Source organism: Nicotiana sylvestris, chromosome 5 (genome assembly GCF_000393655.2).
Source record: "Nicotiana sylvestris chromosome 5, ASM39365v2, whole genome shotgun sequence".
Classification (NCBI taxonomy): Eukaryota; Viridiplantae; Streptophyta; class Magnoliopsida; order Solanales; family Solanaceae; genus Nicotiana; species Nicotiana sylvestris.
In genome coordinates, this window is record NC_091061.1 from 140,909,286 (window position 1) to 140,924,351 (window position 15,066).

General features: G+C 37.1%; 1 protein-coding gene across 3 annotated transcripts; it reads right to left on the reverse strand.

Annotated features, from left to right (window-relative positions):
• Positions 1–1,820: 1,820 nt before the first annotated feature.
• Positions 1,821–4,882, reverse strand: LOC104223999 (uncharacterized). 3 transcript variants are annotated; one of them, XM_009775546.2, is made up of 4 exons: positions 4,677–4,882; positions 3,237–3,482; positions 2,512–2,586; positions 1,821–2,013 (listed from the first exon to the last, which is right to left on the reverse strand). In XM_009775546.2, the coding sequence occupies exons 1-4, from the start codon at positions 4,878–4,880 to the stop codon at positions 1,966–1,968; spliced, it is 573 nt and encodes a 190-aa protein (XP_009773848.1). In that variant the 5' UTR covers positions 4,881–4,882; the 3' UTR covers positions 1,821–1,965. The 3 variants fall into 3 exon arrangements, with proteins under 3 accessions (XP_009773848.1, XP_009773847.1, XP_009773849.1); XM_009775545.2 differs by having other exon boundaries at positions 2,512–2,593; XM_009775547.2 differs by lacking the exon at positions 2,512–2,586 and having other exon boundaries at positions 4,677–4,877.
• Positions 4,883–15,066: the final 10,184 nt, after the last annotated feature.

Here is a 15,066-nt window from a genome sequence, read left to right on the forward strand (position 1 = left end):
GCTACTTACCCCACCCTCTATAAGGTATAAGTTATCCCGGTGTTAAATTTAATCCTGGGATAACTTATACCTGATTTGCTAACCAAACGAAGTATTAAGGTGATATTAAATTTTTATACCAGCACTATACCTTCTTATACCTCGTACCAAACGACCCCTTATATTGTATTAAAAATGACAATTCCATAATTTCTAAGAAGGTATAAGTTATCCCAGCACTAATTCCCCACTCTAAAAGGTATAAGTTATTCCGCTACTAATTTCAATCCCGGGATAACTTATACCTGGTTTGCTAACCAAACAAAGTATTAAGGTGGTATTAAATTTTTATACCAATCCTATACCTTCTTATGTACAAGGTATAAAAAGGTATAGCGCTGGTATACAAATTTAATACCACCATAATACTTCGTTTGGTTAGCAAACCAGGTATAAGTTATCCCGAGATTGAAATTAGTACCGGAATAACTTATACCTTGCAGAGGGTGGGGTAATTAGCACCTGTCTAACTTATACATTCTTCTTACCAATTATGGAATTATCATTTTTAATATATACCAAACAGTGGATAAACAACAATACCAGGATAACTAATCCCAGCATAACTAATGCCAGCATAAACCATATTCAAGCCAAACGACCCCTAAGCATGTTGTATTTATGTTGACTTTGCTCTTCCCCTTAAATTGATTCACTTACCAAAAAAGAGAGAACAAAAAGGTGGTCTCCGTTATTGTGCAAATCCAAAAAATCAACGACGACTAAAATTGTGATTTCCACTTTGCCAAATCTTGGATAACCGTGTAGAATTGGTCAGCTCCAATTCTCTCGTTTGGAGAGGTAAACAAGTAAGAACTCCTATTTCTGAGTGTTTGATTTCAAGTTTTTATTTCCTTAAACAATGTAGAAATGGAAAGGAGTTAATCTGAACCATCTCCATTTTTAAAAATAATAAAATAGAAAATCAATTCCTTTTGGCAAATATTCGCTTTCTGTCTACTTTTTACAAATATCATAACATGTAAAACTATCATTTGAATAATTCGATGAGGGCAATTTCAAAATAAGTGAAATGTATTAGTGAGAGTATGACAAGCATAGTGAGGCAAGAAAATAGCTGCTCCAAAAAAGAAAAAAAAGGAAAAGCTTGATGAATTTTCAATGTTAAAATCTTGGGATCCATCCAATAATGAGAAGATCTTCAATTTAACCATTACGTTCTGATTGTAAAAAGGCTAAAAGCATGTTCCGAAACCAAGTTTTGTTTCAACGGGGGGCGCGTACACTTCCAATCAAGAGGTTGTGAGTTCGAGTCTCCCCAAGAGCAAGGTGGGAAGTTCTTGGAGGGAAGGATGCCAGGAGTCTATTTGAAAACAGCCTCTCTACTCCAGGGTAGGGGTAAGGTCTGCGTACACACTACCCTCCCCAGACCCCACTACGTGGGATTATACTGGGTTGTTGTTGTTGTTGGGGCGTGCGCCACCCATTGAATTTATATTTATTTTTTTAAAAAAAATTAACTGATACCTAATTTTTTAATAACTACGTTCTCTTCTTCTTTACTGTTACTTCTTTGTGCTTGAGAAAATTTTCAATTTAACCATTACGTTTTAATTTGTAACAAGACTAAAACTAAGTTTTTGTTCCAAAAGAATCTTAAAGAAAAACTACTTCCAAATTTTGAACAAAACTCCAAAATTATTGTAACATTATTTTCCTTGTAATAATGATTTTTTTAAGTCGGTGTACTAAAGAAACATAGGACAAAAGAATTATAATCACAATCAACATTCACAATTCCTATACTTGACAAGGAGGAGTTTATCATCAAAAGCCACAATACTTTCTACTTCTCAGAAGAGTTTCTTCAAAAACATTAGGGGGAATAAAATTCACCTAAGGAACATTATCATTGTCATTACAGAGAAAGTTAGAAAAATACGCAGAAATCAATCCCATGAGCCTTCAAGCTTTCACACAGCAATTGAAGTAGCTGAAAATGCTTCTTCTTGTCTGTCAAATAAAATTCAAAACATAGGAATGAGAATATCATACTAATATATGCGCAAAACTTATGCAACAATCAATTTTTCAACTCAACAACAACAAACCCAGTGTAATACCACAAGTGGGGTCTGAGGAGGGTAGTATCCCTACCTTGGGAAGGTATAGAGACTGTTGCCGATAAATATTTCAACTCAAGAGACATTAAATCAGCAATATATCAATGTTTTTGTCCACACTTTATAGCATGTGCTTTGGAGAAATAGGGATAGATACTTGCTCAAAGAATTTTTGTGGGCAATAAAGGTTGCTTACCAAATAAGGCAAGCATCACTTTCTTGCAACTTGCTTATATTATTCATGTGAGTTTGGCACTTATCCAACCACATGAGAACAGCACTTGTGCCCAATTTAAACCACCATTTAATATATGAACGACATTCAATCAAACAACAACAAACCAAGTGTAAAGGTCAGGGAGGGTAGGTGTGTGTACGCAGAACTTACCCCTATCTTGAGAAGGTAGAGAGGCTGTTTCCGGTAGACCCTCAGCAAAATATGCGCTACTTGAGGTTTGAACCTCTGACCTCTTAGAACAAAATCAGGCACATAATCAACGCACGAGAGACTCCACATTCAATCAAACAAACAAGCTTTATTCCCTTTTGTATCTACTAAAAAGTTTAAGTGGTTTCAATTTTGCAAGTCTAGAACTTCTAATGCATCAAAAAGAAAACAGCATTAAGTGTCATATCAGAAATTGGTTAATGCAAAAACCCTATTAAATATAGCCATCTCACACTAAGCCTTACAACAATTATTACACCTTAGTCCTTCTCACACTAAGTCTTCCCAAAAAAGAACACGGCAAAACAAAAGGCCAATATTTCTATCCTTATTCCAATGTTATAAGTAGCTCATAAGAATTATTAATAAATATTTGGTCGTACAATAATTGTTATTCCATAGTCTGAAAGTTATCATGAGCTTGTATTATTTTAGAAAATGTACTATAGTTATATTAGCAGAATGTAAGGTTGTCAATGCATGAAACCTACTAGTCAGCATTGGTCCCCTCAATGGCCCCACCATATGTATCCCACTAAATACTATTTGTGACACCCTTTTATTAATAACAGCCAACTACTTGTCCGATCCATGTATTCAATACCATATTAAACAAAAATGGGAAAGTACAAGGGTAAAGAAGACATGCATTTAAAAGAACTTACAGTTGGAGAGTGGTTTTGATGGAAATGGAGATCATCACTGTGGGCTGAGTGATGATGACCTGTATTTGCATTTTTATTAGTTGAAGAAATGAGCTCTTCCTCATTTCCAAGACTTGCTCTTGACAAATCCCTTTTGTTCTGTTTCCTATTCTCTCTTATCTTTGAGAAATCCATAGAGTAATCTGGCATTACACCCTTTTGGTCCCAGTCTCCAAATTGTGGCACTGATAGCCATGGTTCTGTCTTCTGTTAATCCAAAACAATTCTTAATCATTTGCATATCAACAATCATTCTCCTAACTGTTTCTTAAGTTAGTAACTTCAAGAAAATATTTTTTGGCAACCCCACTTAACATTGGCGACTTAACATTGCGTAACTGGTAAAATTGTTGTCATGACCAGGAGGTCACAAGTTTGAGCTGTGGAAACAACCTCTTGCAAAAATGCAGGGTAAGGCTGCGTACAATAGACCCTTGTGGTCTGGCCCTTCTCCGGATCCCGCACATATCGGGAGCTTAGTGTACCGGGCTGCCCTCTAACCCCACTTAACATTATACATTGTCAAAAAGAAAAAAATTCATTAACATGTAAATTTCCAGAGAACTCCAAGATCATTCCTCATAAATGCAACAACAAAGTAGTAACTAAAACACAATCTTGAGTCTTAACTGAGATCTTTTATATACTATGCTTATCTAAGAGGAAGTAATTACATATTCAGAATTTATTGCCACAAAAGGGACAGCAAACTTTTGATCAAGTTACCTAACATTTAGGTACACAATTTTTTGCCTTCCACTTACCTAACATTTTTTAAACTATTTGTGCCAAACAGTGACAGTTCAAAGTCCAAAAGATTGACTAATCTTAAAGTTAAAACAATAGTTCTACAGCTGAGGTTGATCATGACACCAGTAACTAATTGAGAATTTTGATTAAGTCCCCATTTTCCCCTAACCCCCAACATCTTTACCAAATTATATTTTAGTTCACATGATGAATAAACTTGACCACAACGATTTTCTAGTTGGTCTAATACATTCAAGATTCAAAAAAGACAAACACTTTAACCCACAAAAAGAAACCTCATCGCTAAATTCAAAGATGCAGAAGTTTAGACTTCAGATTCATATACTCCCAAAAAAGTACACAAAAACCAAGACATTTAAGAAAAATAAGGGAACAAAAGGCTTTTAAAAATCAAGTTTCAGCAAAGGGTATAGCCTAGTTCATGTGGATAATGCAAAACATGGAATCAAAGTATATGATGAACTTCATTAAAAGAAAACCAAGAAACTGTTTTCCAACTCTGAATTTTCAAGAAAATAATGAAAGTAAAATCAGCAAGAAATAAGCAAAATCAAGAAAGAGCAAACTATGCATATAAAGATAGAAACTTTTTCTCTTTTTTTTTTTTTTAAAAAATAAAAAATTCTTTACCTCTTTGCGATCATCCATTCCAGAAACTGAACGGCGATTAACAATACAAACTTGGGTTTGTAAAGTAAACTGAGAACAAAAGAAGGATTTTTGGAGATAAGAAAGCAAGCTATTTGGTAGGAGGAGGAAGCTGGGAAATTTTGCAAAAATACAGGGGCTTTTAGTTTGTGTGCTGTGGATATGTATTGTATCGTTCGTTGTCATAAAAAATAAGATACGTATATAAAGAGATAATAGGAAATAAATAGGGCCTATGATTATATTTAACTACAGAAATGCCATTAGGCTTTCACACGGTTCACACACCTTTCGCAGTTTCGCTAGCCTTTTCCTTTGTCATACTGTATATGAATGACTTTTGCAAGTCTCAATACTAGCCGTGTACACTTGACACGTTTTCTTAAGCAAATGAACAAAACTATTTGGATTTTTTTTCCTCTCTAATTTTTACTTTTTCAGTTTTTTGCAATGGAGCTTGGGCTTCAATAAAATTGTCCACCTATAAGTCATGGGCCCGAACCGTAAAATCACCCATTAATATTTATATTAGGATAGATTATCTCCGTTACATTCCTTAGAGTGTTCCCCTTCTTCGGATCATGCATGAACGCGAAATACTTTATGCAGCAAGTATTTTTTTTTTTTTAAAAAAAAACTTTTTTGTCAGGGTGAATAGCTGAGTAATGGTGTTAGCAGCCATAGTCATTAACGAGAGAGAATTGAGAAAGATAAAGAATAGATTGAGGGAAAATTGAAAATGCAAATCATGTGCTTTCTATTCGCTGAACACTGTAGATATACAGTAAATTAACTAACAACTAACCACCTAACCATAACTAACTTTTAACTACCTAACTACAATTAAGTTTACTTGCTAACTAAGGCTAGTTTTCAGCTTGTGTCTAGTCTAGCTAACACTCCCCCTCAAGCTGATAATCTAACCAAGTTCTCGACTCCAAGCTGGTTCAGTAAGTGATGATGTTGAGCCTTCCCTAAACTCTTGGTAAACAGATCTGCTAGTTGATCTTCAGTATGAATATGTTCAGTTCGTATCAGTCCTTGGCTGTTTCTTTCTCTAACAAAATAACAATCTATGTCGATGTGCTTTGTCCTTTCATGGAATATATGATTAGTTGCTATTTGTATTGCAGCTTTGCTATCTGATATTATCTTCACTGGCATCTGAATGTTCACTCCAAATTCTTTAAACAAGCCTACCAACCATGTGATTTCTATTGCACATGCAGCCATGCTTTTAAACTCAGATTTTGCAGAACTTCTTGAGACAGTGTTCTGCTTCTTGGACTTCCAGGATATCAAGGACCTTCCAAACTTGACTAAGTACCCAGTGACTGATCTTCTTGTTTCTATGCATGCTCCCCAATCAAAGTCACAGTAGGCAGCGAGTTGCTCAGTATGTCCTATAGGCATGATCAATCCCAGACTAGGAGCATCTTTGATATACCTCACTACCCTTAAAGTTGCTTCCATATGAGATGCTTTAGGAGAGTGGATGTATTGACTTAATACCTGCACTTATCAGGCCTAGTCATAGATAGATACAATAGCGTTCCAACCAGTCTTTGGTACCTGCTGGGATCTTCATGTAGCTTATCCCTGGATGATTCCTTATGATTGATACATTCATCATACTTCACTGATGTAAGTTTTTGGTTCAACTCTAGTGGAATATCAGTTGGTTTAGCTGCACCTAGACCTGCCTCAGCAATTGGCTCAAGAGCATACTTTCTTTGACTCATGAAGATGCCCTTATTTGATCTTGCACATTCAATGCCAATGAAGAACTTTAAATCCCCCAGGTCTTTCATCTTGAACCTCTGTTGTAGTTTACACCTAGTATTATTAATCAGACTTAAATTACTACCAGCGATCAATAAGTCATCCACATACACCAAGACTATGACTACATCACCTGCAGTCTTCTTGGTGAATAAGGAATAGCCATAGTGGCTTTGTTCAAATCTCATTAACACCAGAGCTTCAGTCAGTTTCATATTCCACTGCCCAGGAGCCTGTTTGAGACCATATAGAGATTTGTGTAGTTTGCAGACCTTCTGATTCTCCCCTGTCTGGAAAACCCTTCAGGAATTACCATATAGACTTCTTCTAGGAGATCACCATTGAGGAAGGCATTTTGCACTTCCTCTAGGATATATGAACAACTGTTTTGAACCTGCAAGTGTAATAATGGACCTAACTGTGACCATCTTAGCTATTGGTGAAAAAGTTTCGCTGTAGTCTAAGCCTTCCCTTTGACTATAGCCTTTGGCTACCAGTATTGCCTTGAATCTCTCTATCTCATCTGATGCCGTATGCTTGATCTTGAATATTCATCTGCAGCCAATATGTTTCTTTCCAAGAGGCAGATCCACAATACTCCAGGTGTGGTTATCCTCTAATGCTGCTATCTCCAGTTTCATAGCTTCTACCACAGAGGATCTTTGACTGCCTCTGAGAATGTTTGAGGCTCAGTGCATGCAGAGTAAGCTGATAAGACTTGACTGTAGGATGGAGATATATTTGAGTAGGTTACATGAGCTAATATTGGATAGGCACATTTGGACCTTCTTGATTGAACCATATAGTCCTGTAACCACATAGGAGGTCTACTGGTTCTAGAAGACTTTCTAAGTTCATGTGAACTCAGAGGATCAACTATAGGATCTTCACTTGTAGTTGAAATTTCAGTTGTGTTTGGAATATGACAGTGATCATCTTCATTGTCATATACTAAGGTTGTTGAAGAAGACTGTATCATACTTTGAAGAGCTGTGAGAGGATGAACTGAGTTGTTAATAACATCATGAACAAACTCCAGCAAGGAAACAAATGATTAGTGATTTTCTTGATGTGTTTGAAAGGATATATTTCTTCCTGAAATGTAACATTCCTGTTGACTAGGAAGGTTTTTGAGGAAAGATCATATAGAATATATCCCTTTTGAGTGGATGAATATCCATGAGAACAATTGGTATTGCTCTAGATGAAAACTTGTCATGCACTTTAGGATTGGATGCATAACACAAGCACCCAAAGACTCTTAAGTGATGCAATGAGGAAAGATGTAAATAAAGCATCTTAAAAGAAGTCTTGTACCTAATTACCTTGGATGGAAGTCAATTGATGAGATAGACAGCTGTAGTGACACAGTTTTCCCAGAATCTTAGAGGAATAGAGGCTTGAAATATGAGAGACCTTGCCATATCCAGAATTGTTCTATGCTTTCGTTCTACAACTCCATTTTATTGTAGAGTGTATACATAGGAACTTTGATGCATGATCCCAAGAGTAGTTAGCAAGAATGTAAATTCATTGCTAAAGAATTCACTTCCATTGTCAGTTCTCAAGTACTTTACATTAGTAGAGAACAAATTCTTTGCTTTTACTAGAAATCTCTCAGCACTACTACAACTTCAGATTTAGAGTTAATAAGAAATATCCAAGTATATCTAGAATAGTCATCAACTACAGTGACAAAGAATCTTTTTCCATCATAGGTTGGCACCCTATAGGGTCCCCAAATATCACAATGCACTAATTCAAATATAGACTTGGTAGTTGAATTACTCAGAGGAAATGACAGTTTTGATTGCTTAGCCAAAGGACATACATGACAATGTTCATGAGAGCCGTCTTTCACATCACTGATTACATTGAGCCTTTTTATTATATTTACAGGAGCATGTCCTAACCTCTAGTGCCACGGACTACTGGATGAGAAGAAGCTAGAATTTGCAATAGTACTAGAACTAGACTTAGGCTTAGAACTAGAAGATACATCAACTGTGCTGAGACATCTTCCTTCAGACAGTGTTGAGGAGTTTTGAAGACCTTCTTGTCGAGCCCCCCTTTTCCCTCTCCTTTTCGAGACGGGGAAGAGATCCGGGTTTCGACATTCACGAGGTGTAATGACTCATTTTCTTTTGGGAATTGGGTATTTGAAGAGTCGCCACCTAACGGTTTATGGTGCGTTAGGTAACCTAGAGTGATTAACTCTTGGGTTGGTTTGCATTACCAGAGATTAGGGTAAGGGCTCGAAGTAACCTCGAGGGGAAGGTGTTAGGCACCCCTCTTGGTCCACAACTGTGGGTCCCGACCAAACTTATATTCACAAATTAGTCCATTACAAGTAAGCAGTTGAATCAAATATGTTGCAAGTAAAGCACGTTGGATAATTCAAGTAGTAAGATAAAGGTTTGAACAAGTTGCAAAACAAAGGTTTAAATAAAGAAAGGATTTGGTAAAGAGGGGTCCGAGGTTGGTTATCCTATAGGATCACCCCATGCAATGTCCAGTAAACACTCCTCAATGAGGGGCTACATGTGACATTAATGTGTAGTCATCATATCCAATGTCCACCCTTCCCATCCCCTTATTGGTCATACAAAGCGAGTGTTCGGTCAATGATTCCTATTGCGTGCTGCTACCAGTCCCTTCCTAATGGTCCTGGAGGGAGTTAAGGCCTCTACCTATAGGTGATTCTAGACGTACCCCTAAGGTTTTAAAAGGCGAAAATTCTAAGGCGATAATAAAAAACATTTAGGACTTTCACACATAATGGGAGCAATTAAGAGGCTTAGAGTTTCCTCTTCAAACAAACACATAAGCAGCACACTCAAGCACAATTAAGGTCTTTTATTAGACAATGTTCCAAAGCAGGATATCTAAGTGAATATGTAGAAAACAGATAACCCTTTTCTTAGACTCAGGAGTTACACCCTAGTAGTTGCCTAGGGACTCTTTTAAAAACCTGTTAGGATCAGAAAATGTTAAGCAATGGAGACAGTTTCAAAGAATGCAGTTTTGAAAACTCCCTAAAGGCTTGCCTATACGCAGAAGTACTGATGTCTATATTAATGCAGAAACAAACAGATTTTGAAATAGACTCCTTTAATACCTCTAGGCATGATTTCTGACGAGATTGAGGCAGTTTGAAGGAAATTGTTTTAGGAAATACTTTATACTTAATAAAACCAATTCAGAAATGAACTAGGCGTGATTAAGTCAATTTATTAGACTAGATTAGACCGACAAGCAGAATTTCGAGTAGGGCTCCCTATAGGCATGATATCTAGGCGTATTACTGATTGTTAACGATTTGCAGGTATAGAAACATACATAAATACTCGTTGTAACTGAAATTGGATCAGGTTCTGTAGGCATGGCGTCTATTATTAAACTGATTTTAAGACATGATTGTTTGGAACTTATAAGCATGATTTCTAAACATGACTGAATGTAAAACCTTATAGACATGGTTTCTACTTGACGAGCAAGCAAACTTAAAAGTGAAATCCTATGGACATGATTTCTATTAGGCAAAGCAATCAGATTAAAGAGTAAAGTACTATGAGCATGTTTTCTATTTAGACAAGCAATCAGACTTAAAAGTAAGGTCATAAGAGCAGGATTTCTACACGTATTATCCCATAAAGTATGCATCTACCCACCCTTTTTACTAAATACCCCAATATCTATTTACAAATTATTACAGGCCAATGAATGAGTTACATAAGTAAAAATAGAAAATCAAGAAGCTATTCTATAGGGAGCCTTCAATTAGGCCTAGATTTCCCAAAGCCCCCAATGGCCTCATATGCCTCAGTTCCATAGACAAATCAGAGTCTAGGTGCATCAAAGTTCCCTAAGCATCTCAAGGATCCCGGGCAGTGCTTACACCTAGACTTAGTAACCAAAGATTGAACAAGTGCAGTGTGGAAAGGCTAGCCTCAGTATGCCAGAGTTCAGAGGGTTCTCAAAAGGATCCCAAGGCAGTACACATACTAGAGTGGGCAGAACTTATTGACTAAGAGTAGAGTGAGAAGTGATGGACACAAGTTGAAAAGGTTTTAGTAAGAAACTATATTTAACCAAAATCTTTTTTCTTTTGAAAATAATGTAGTAAAAAAACAGAGACTTGTTTGAAGAGATGAACAGAAGTCAAAAACACCTTAGGACAGGTTTACACATAGCTAGTTCACAGAACCAAGTAAATTCAATAGTCACACACAGAGGTCAAGGGGTTTGGGATACATAGAACATTTTACTGCCAACACATAACCTAGAAAGGGTCTAAGACTGGTTTAGACATATTCAGAAACAACTGACACTGGCATAGTCACAGAACCAATCATGAAGAACACAGCCACATAGAGGGGTGATAGGGATTTGAGGATTCATGGCATATAGGATGGTAAGTATACAACAAGTAAGAGAATTGGTAAGACATGCTCAGAAACACACATAAAGGGAATATACTGATCTAAAGGAAGGGGAAGACATAATAGCATGCTGATAATGTACTCTTAACTACAAGTTTCACAACAGAACCACAAATGGAAGCAAACCAGAAACAAGAAGAACTGAAATAATAAGAGAATCATGTTGTTGTTGGAACTTTGAATTGAAACTAGGACATACCAGTGAAGAGGAGAGTAAGCAGAATGAAAGAACAAGAGAGCACAAATAGTTAGCCTTGGCTTGCAGCCGACTAACTTAGACAGTAGCAAATAGCACAAGAGAGAGAGAGCAGAGATTTTTTAGTATGAGAGATAGTTTTGAATCAAAGTGTTCGTATCTATGTTAAAGAAAGGCTAGAGTATTTATAGTTTGAAAATAGGTAGTAAAATAAGGTAAGAATCATAGTGCATGGTAATTAAGGAACTCAGAATCAGTCAGTCAGAAAATCAAGGCAAATACTCCCTTAAGTTAAGGCAGTTAATTCAAACGGTAAGAACCAGTATATGAGGCAAGAAATATCAGTACATGATTAATAAGGAAAGAATCAAAGTTCAGTAAGCATAGAGTAGTCAATTAGGACTAGGTTCAGAACAATCAAGATGAATACAATCACATAGAGGTGATATAAGTAGGCTAAGGACTCAGTAAAAACCCATTCGAAACATGGTAACCACAGAAACTTAACAAGAATTGAGTAGTCATGCTAACACACAGAACCGAAACAAAGAAGATCTAAAAAAAATTAGGGCTTTTAACAGAGGCGAGTTGAAAAAGTAATAAGAACATAGAATCAGTCAAGATATGCAAGGATAGAAGTTTCAAACATAAAGAATCAGTTTAAACAAAGAGTAGAAGAAGTTCCGAAAAAATCCTAATTTTTAAAAGAAAGTAAAACAACTTGAAGTTGATGATTTTTCAAAAGAGATTTGAGAATAGTGTAGAACATAAAAGAAACAGGCTTGAAGCGTTTAAAAATGGCCCAGATCTAAGAAATACAAACGAAAAATAGGGTTTCAAAGGAAACCCAGGTAGAGATAGAAGAACCTGCTTAGAACTTCATAGATCGTAACAAATATGGCGCAATTTTGCCCAAAATCACACCGGAGAAGCCATGAACAACCAAAACAACAACCCTAGATACAAGTCGGCATGACCAAGGGCCCTTGAAGGCCTCAGAGATGATGAGCAAGGCGATGAAGGAACCATTGGAGGCTTGGGGTTGAAAGGTGGTCGCCGAAGATGACCGGAGAGGGAGGCGGTGGTTGAAGAAGGTTAGGGTTAGGTTGAGAGAAGAGAGAGGACGAGAGCATCTGAAGGCGGCGGGTATGGAAAAGTGATTAGGGTTAGGGGGTCATTTAGAATTAAAAAGGAAAGAATGGATGAGGGCCGTTGATCTTTTAGATCAACGGCTAGGATTTAAGATGGCTTTGGGTCGGGTAGAGGTAACTGGGGCCTGGGTCGGGTAATCTGATTAGGAATTGGGTTGGGGTTGGGTTAAAATTAGGCTAAAATTGAAAGCCAAATCTGGCTATAATTTAAATAGCCACTTTTCCCCATTTTAATTTATAATAAATAATAAATAGTTTTCTGAAAATAATTTTTCTATACCAAAATGATATAAAATATATAATTATCATTTTAAAAATATAGGGTCCAATTTTACACATATAAAATATAATTATACATTAAAATGGGTTAACATTGCAGTTATATGCGATTTAGTTTTAAAAAAAATACTAAATGTAGTTATAAAATGCATAAAAAATATATTAACCATATTTTGGCATAATTATAGAAACTAAATGAATAAATAATCATAACAATAATTTTGAAAATAATTATTGGGGGATTTTATGAATAAAAGAGGAGAAAATAAATCAATTTAAACCCTTAAAATTATAAAAAAATTTATAAAAACCTTGTGCATGCTTATATATATGCATATATATATGCTATTTGAAGGTATTTATGCATACCTAAAAATATATAGGAAAAAATTGGGTATCAACAGCTGCCCATCTTTACCCGGGAAGGATGAAAGAGTTTTCGGGTAAAGAAATGATGGCTAATTTTGACCGGATGGGGTGTTTTGAAAGATGGAGGCCGAACCCCGATTTTTGAGTTGCCTACATATCCCTGGTTTTACAGGAATCAGGCCATGTGTAGTTCTGGATTCACCCGCGGAGTAGGCCGATGAAATTATGGCAAGAACGAACACGAGATGCGGAAGCGGCTACGGTGAACGGTTAAGGCTTGGGACAATTGGAGGGAACTGGAGCGAGATTGCTCTGGCTAGGATAGTGGTTGCTTACTGGTTACCTGCAGATAAAAGATGCTACAAACGTGTTTGCGAAAATTTAAACATGATGCAAATTCCCTTTGGACCATGAAGGTTGTCTTCGGACGATTAAAGATGACATCCTTGTACCACGACGTCCTGGGCCATGAGTTGTTTAGTGAGGGATTCTCAGGCCATGAAATGGTGTTCTCGGTCCATGATAATGATGCCTCCGAACCATGACGCCTTTGAATAATGATATGCAAGTTCGAGAGATCCTCAGGCCATGGCATGGTGTCTTCCGGCTATGAGGATGGTGCCTTTAGACTATGACGCCTTTGGACAAATTGGCAATATTTTAGCCCATGATGTGCAATAATATGATGTAACAAGACAAGGCTTAGTCTTGCGAAGTAGAGGGCAAAGCTTAGCCCAATTGAAAAACAAGTAGATAGTAGTAGAAAATAATGCAATATCTGTGCAAAGAGGGACAATGCTTAGTCCCGTGCAAGTAGTCCCGTGCAAGTGGGGAGGCAAGTATTAACCTTATGCAAATGGGGAGGCAGAGATTAGCCTCGTGCAAATATGGAGCCAAGGACTAGGCTCATGCAAATATGGAGGCAATGATTGGCCTCATGCAAATAGGGAGTCAAGTCTTAGACTCATGCAAGTATGGAGTCAAGGATTAGACTCATGCAAATGTGGAGTCGGAGATTAGACTCATGCAAAAGGGAGGCAGGGGTTAGCCTTATGCAAACATGGAGTCTAGGATTAGACTCATGCAAATATGGAGTCAGGGATTAGACTCATGCAAGATTGGAGACAAAGCTTAGTCTCATGCAAAGAGAAGGTAGTGCTTAGCCTTATGTAACTATGGAAGTAGAGCTTAACCTCATGCAAGATTCAGGGCAAGGCTTAGTCCCATGCAAATGGAAGGCAATGCTTAGCCTTATGCAGATATGGAGTCAGGGATTAGACTTATGCAAGCATGGAGACAGGGCTTAGTCTCATGCAGAGATAAGGCAGTGCTCAGCCTTGTGCAAATATGGAGGTAGAGCTTAACCTCATGCAAGATTCGGTACAGGGCTTAGTCCCATGCAAATGAAAGGCAATGCTTAGCCTTATACATATATGGAGTCAGGGATTAGACTCATGCAAGATTGGAGACAGAGCTTAGTCTCATGCAAATGTGGAATCAGAGATTAGACTCATGCAAATGTGGAGTCAGAGATTAGACTCATACAAATGTGGAGTCAAGGATTAGACTCATGCAATTATGGAGTCAAGGATTAGACTCATGCAAATGTGGAGTCAGATATTAAACTCATGCAAAGAGAGAATAGCAAATAAGGGTAGAGTATGTCTTAGCTAGGATATATTCAGTGTCTGATGGTCGGATGGATGGTGAATTTGCTTTGTGTATACATGTTTCGAGAATGCTACCGTTACGTCAAATGTGCCTGCATTCAAAGAAAAATCGTAAGTTTTATGAGGGGAGGTTGGTTCTTTTTCCGTCTGCCGGCCTTGCTCTGCTCCGCTCTGGAAAAATAGAAATTTCGAAAAATATGCATTCATTGATAAAATAAAATTGTTTTGGAAGCGTATTGATATATCAAGTAATTTTTGATGAACTAACGACTGCGATACATTTCAAAGACATTGTAGCTCTCTTATGTTGGAATTTTGAGGGTCTCCCTCAAAATTCTGCCCCAGTTTGGTAGATGATTTTTTAATTGTTTGCGGATGGCGGACCCTGCTGAATCTTCTTCGGAATTTTGAGAATCCTTCTCAAAATTCTGCCCCAGTTCTTGATTGATTACTGACTTCCTGGCATGTGATGGCGCTGGCTGA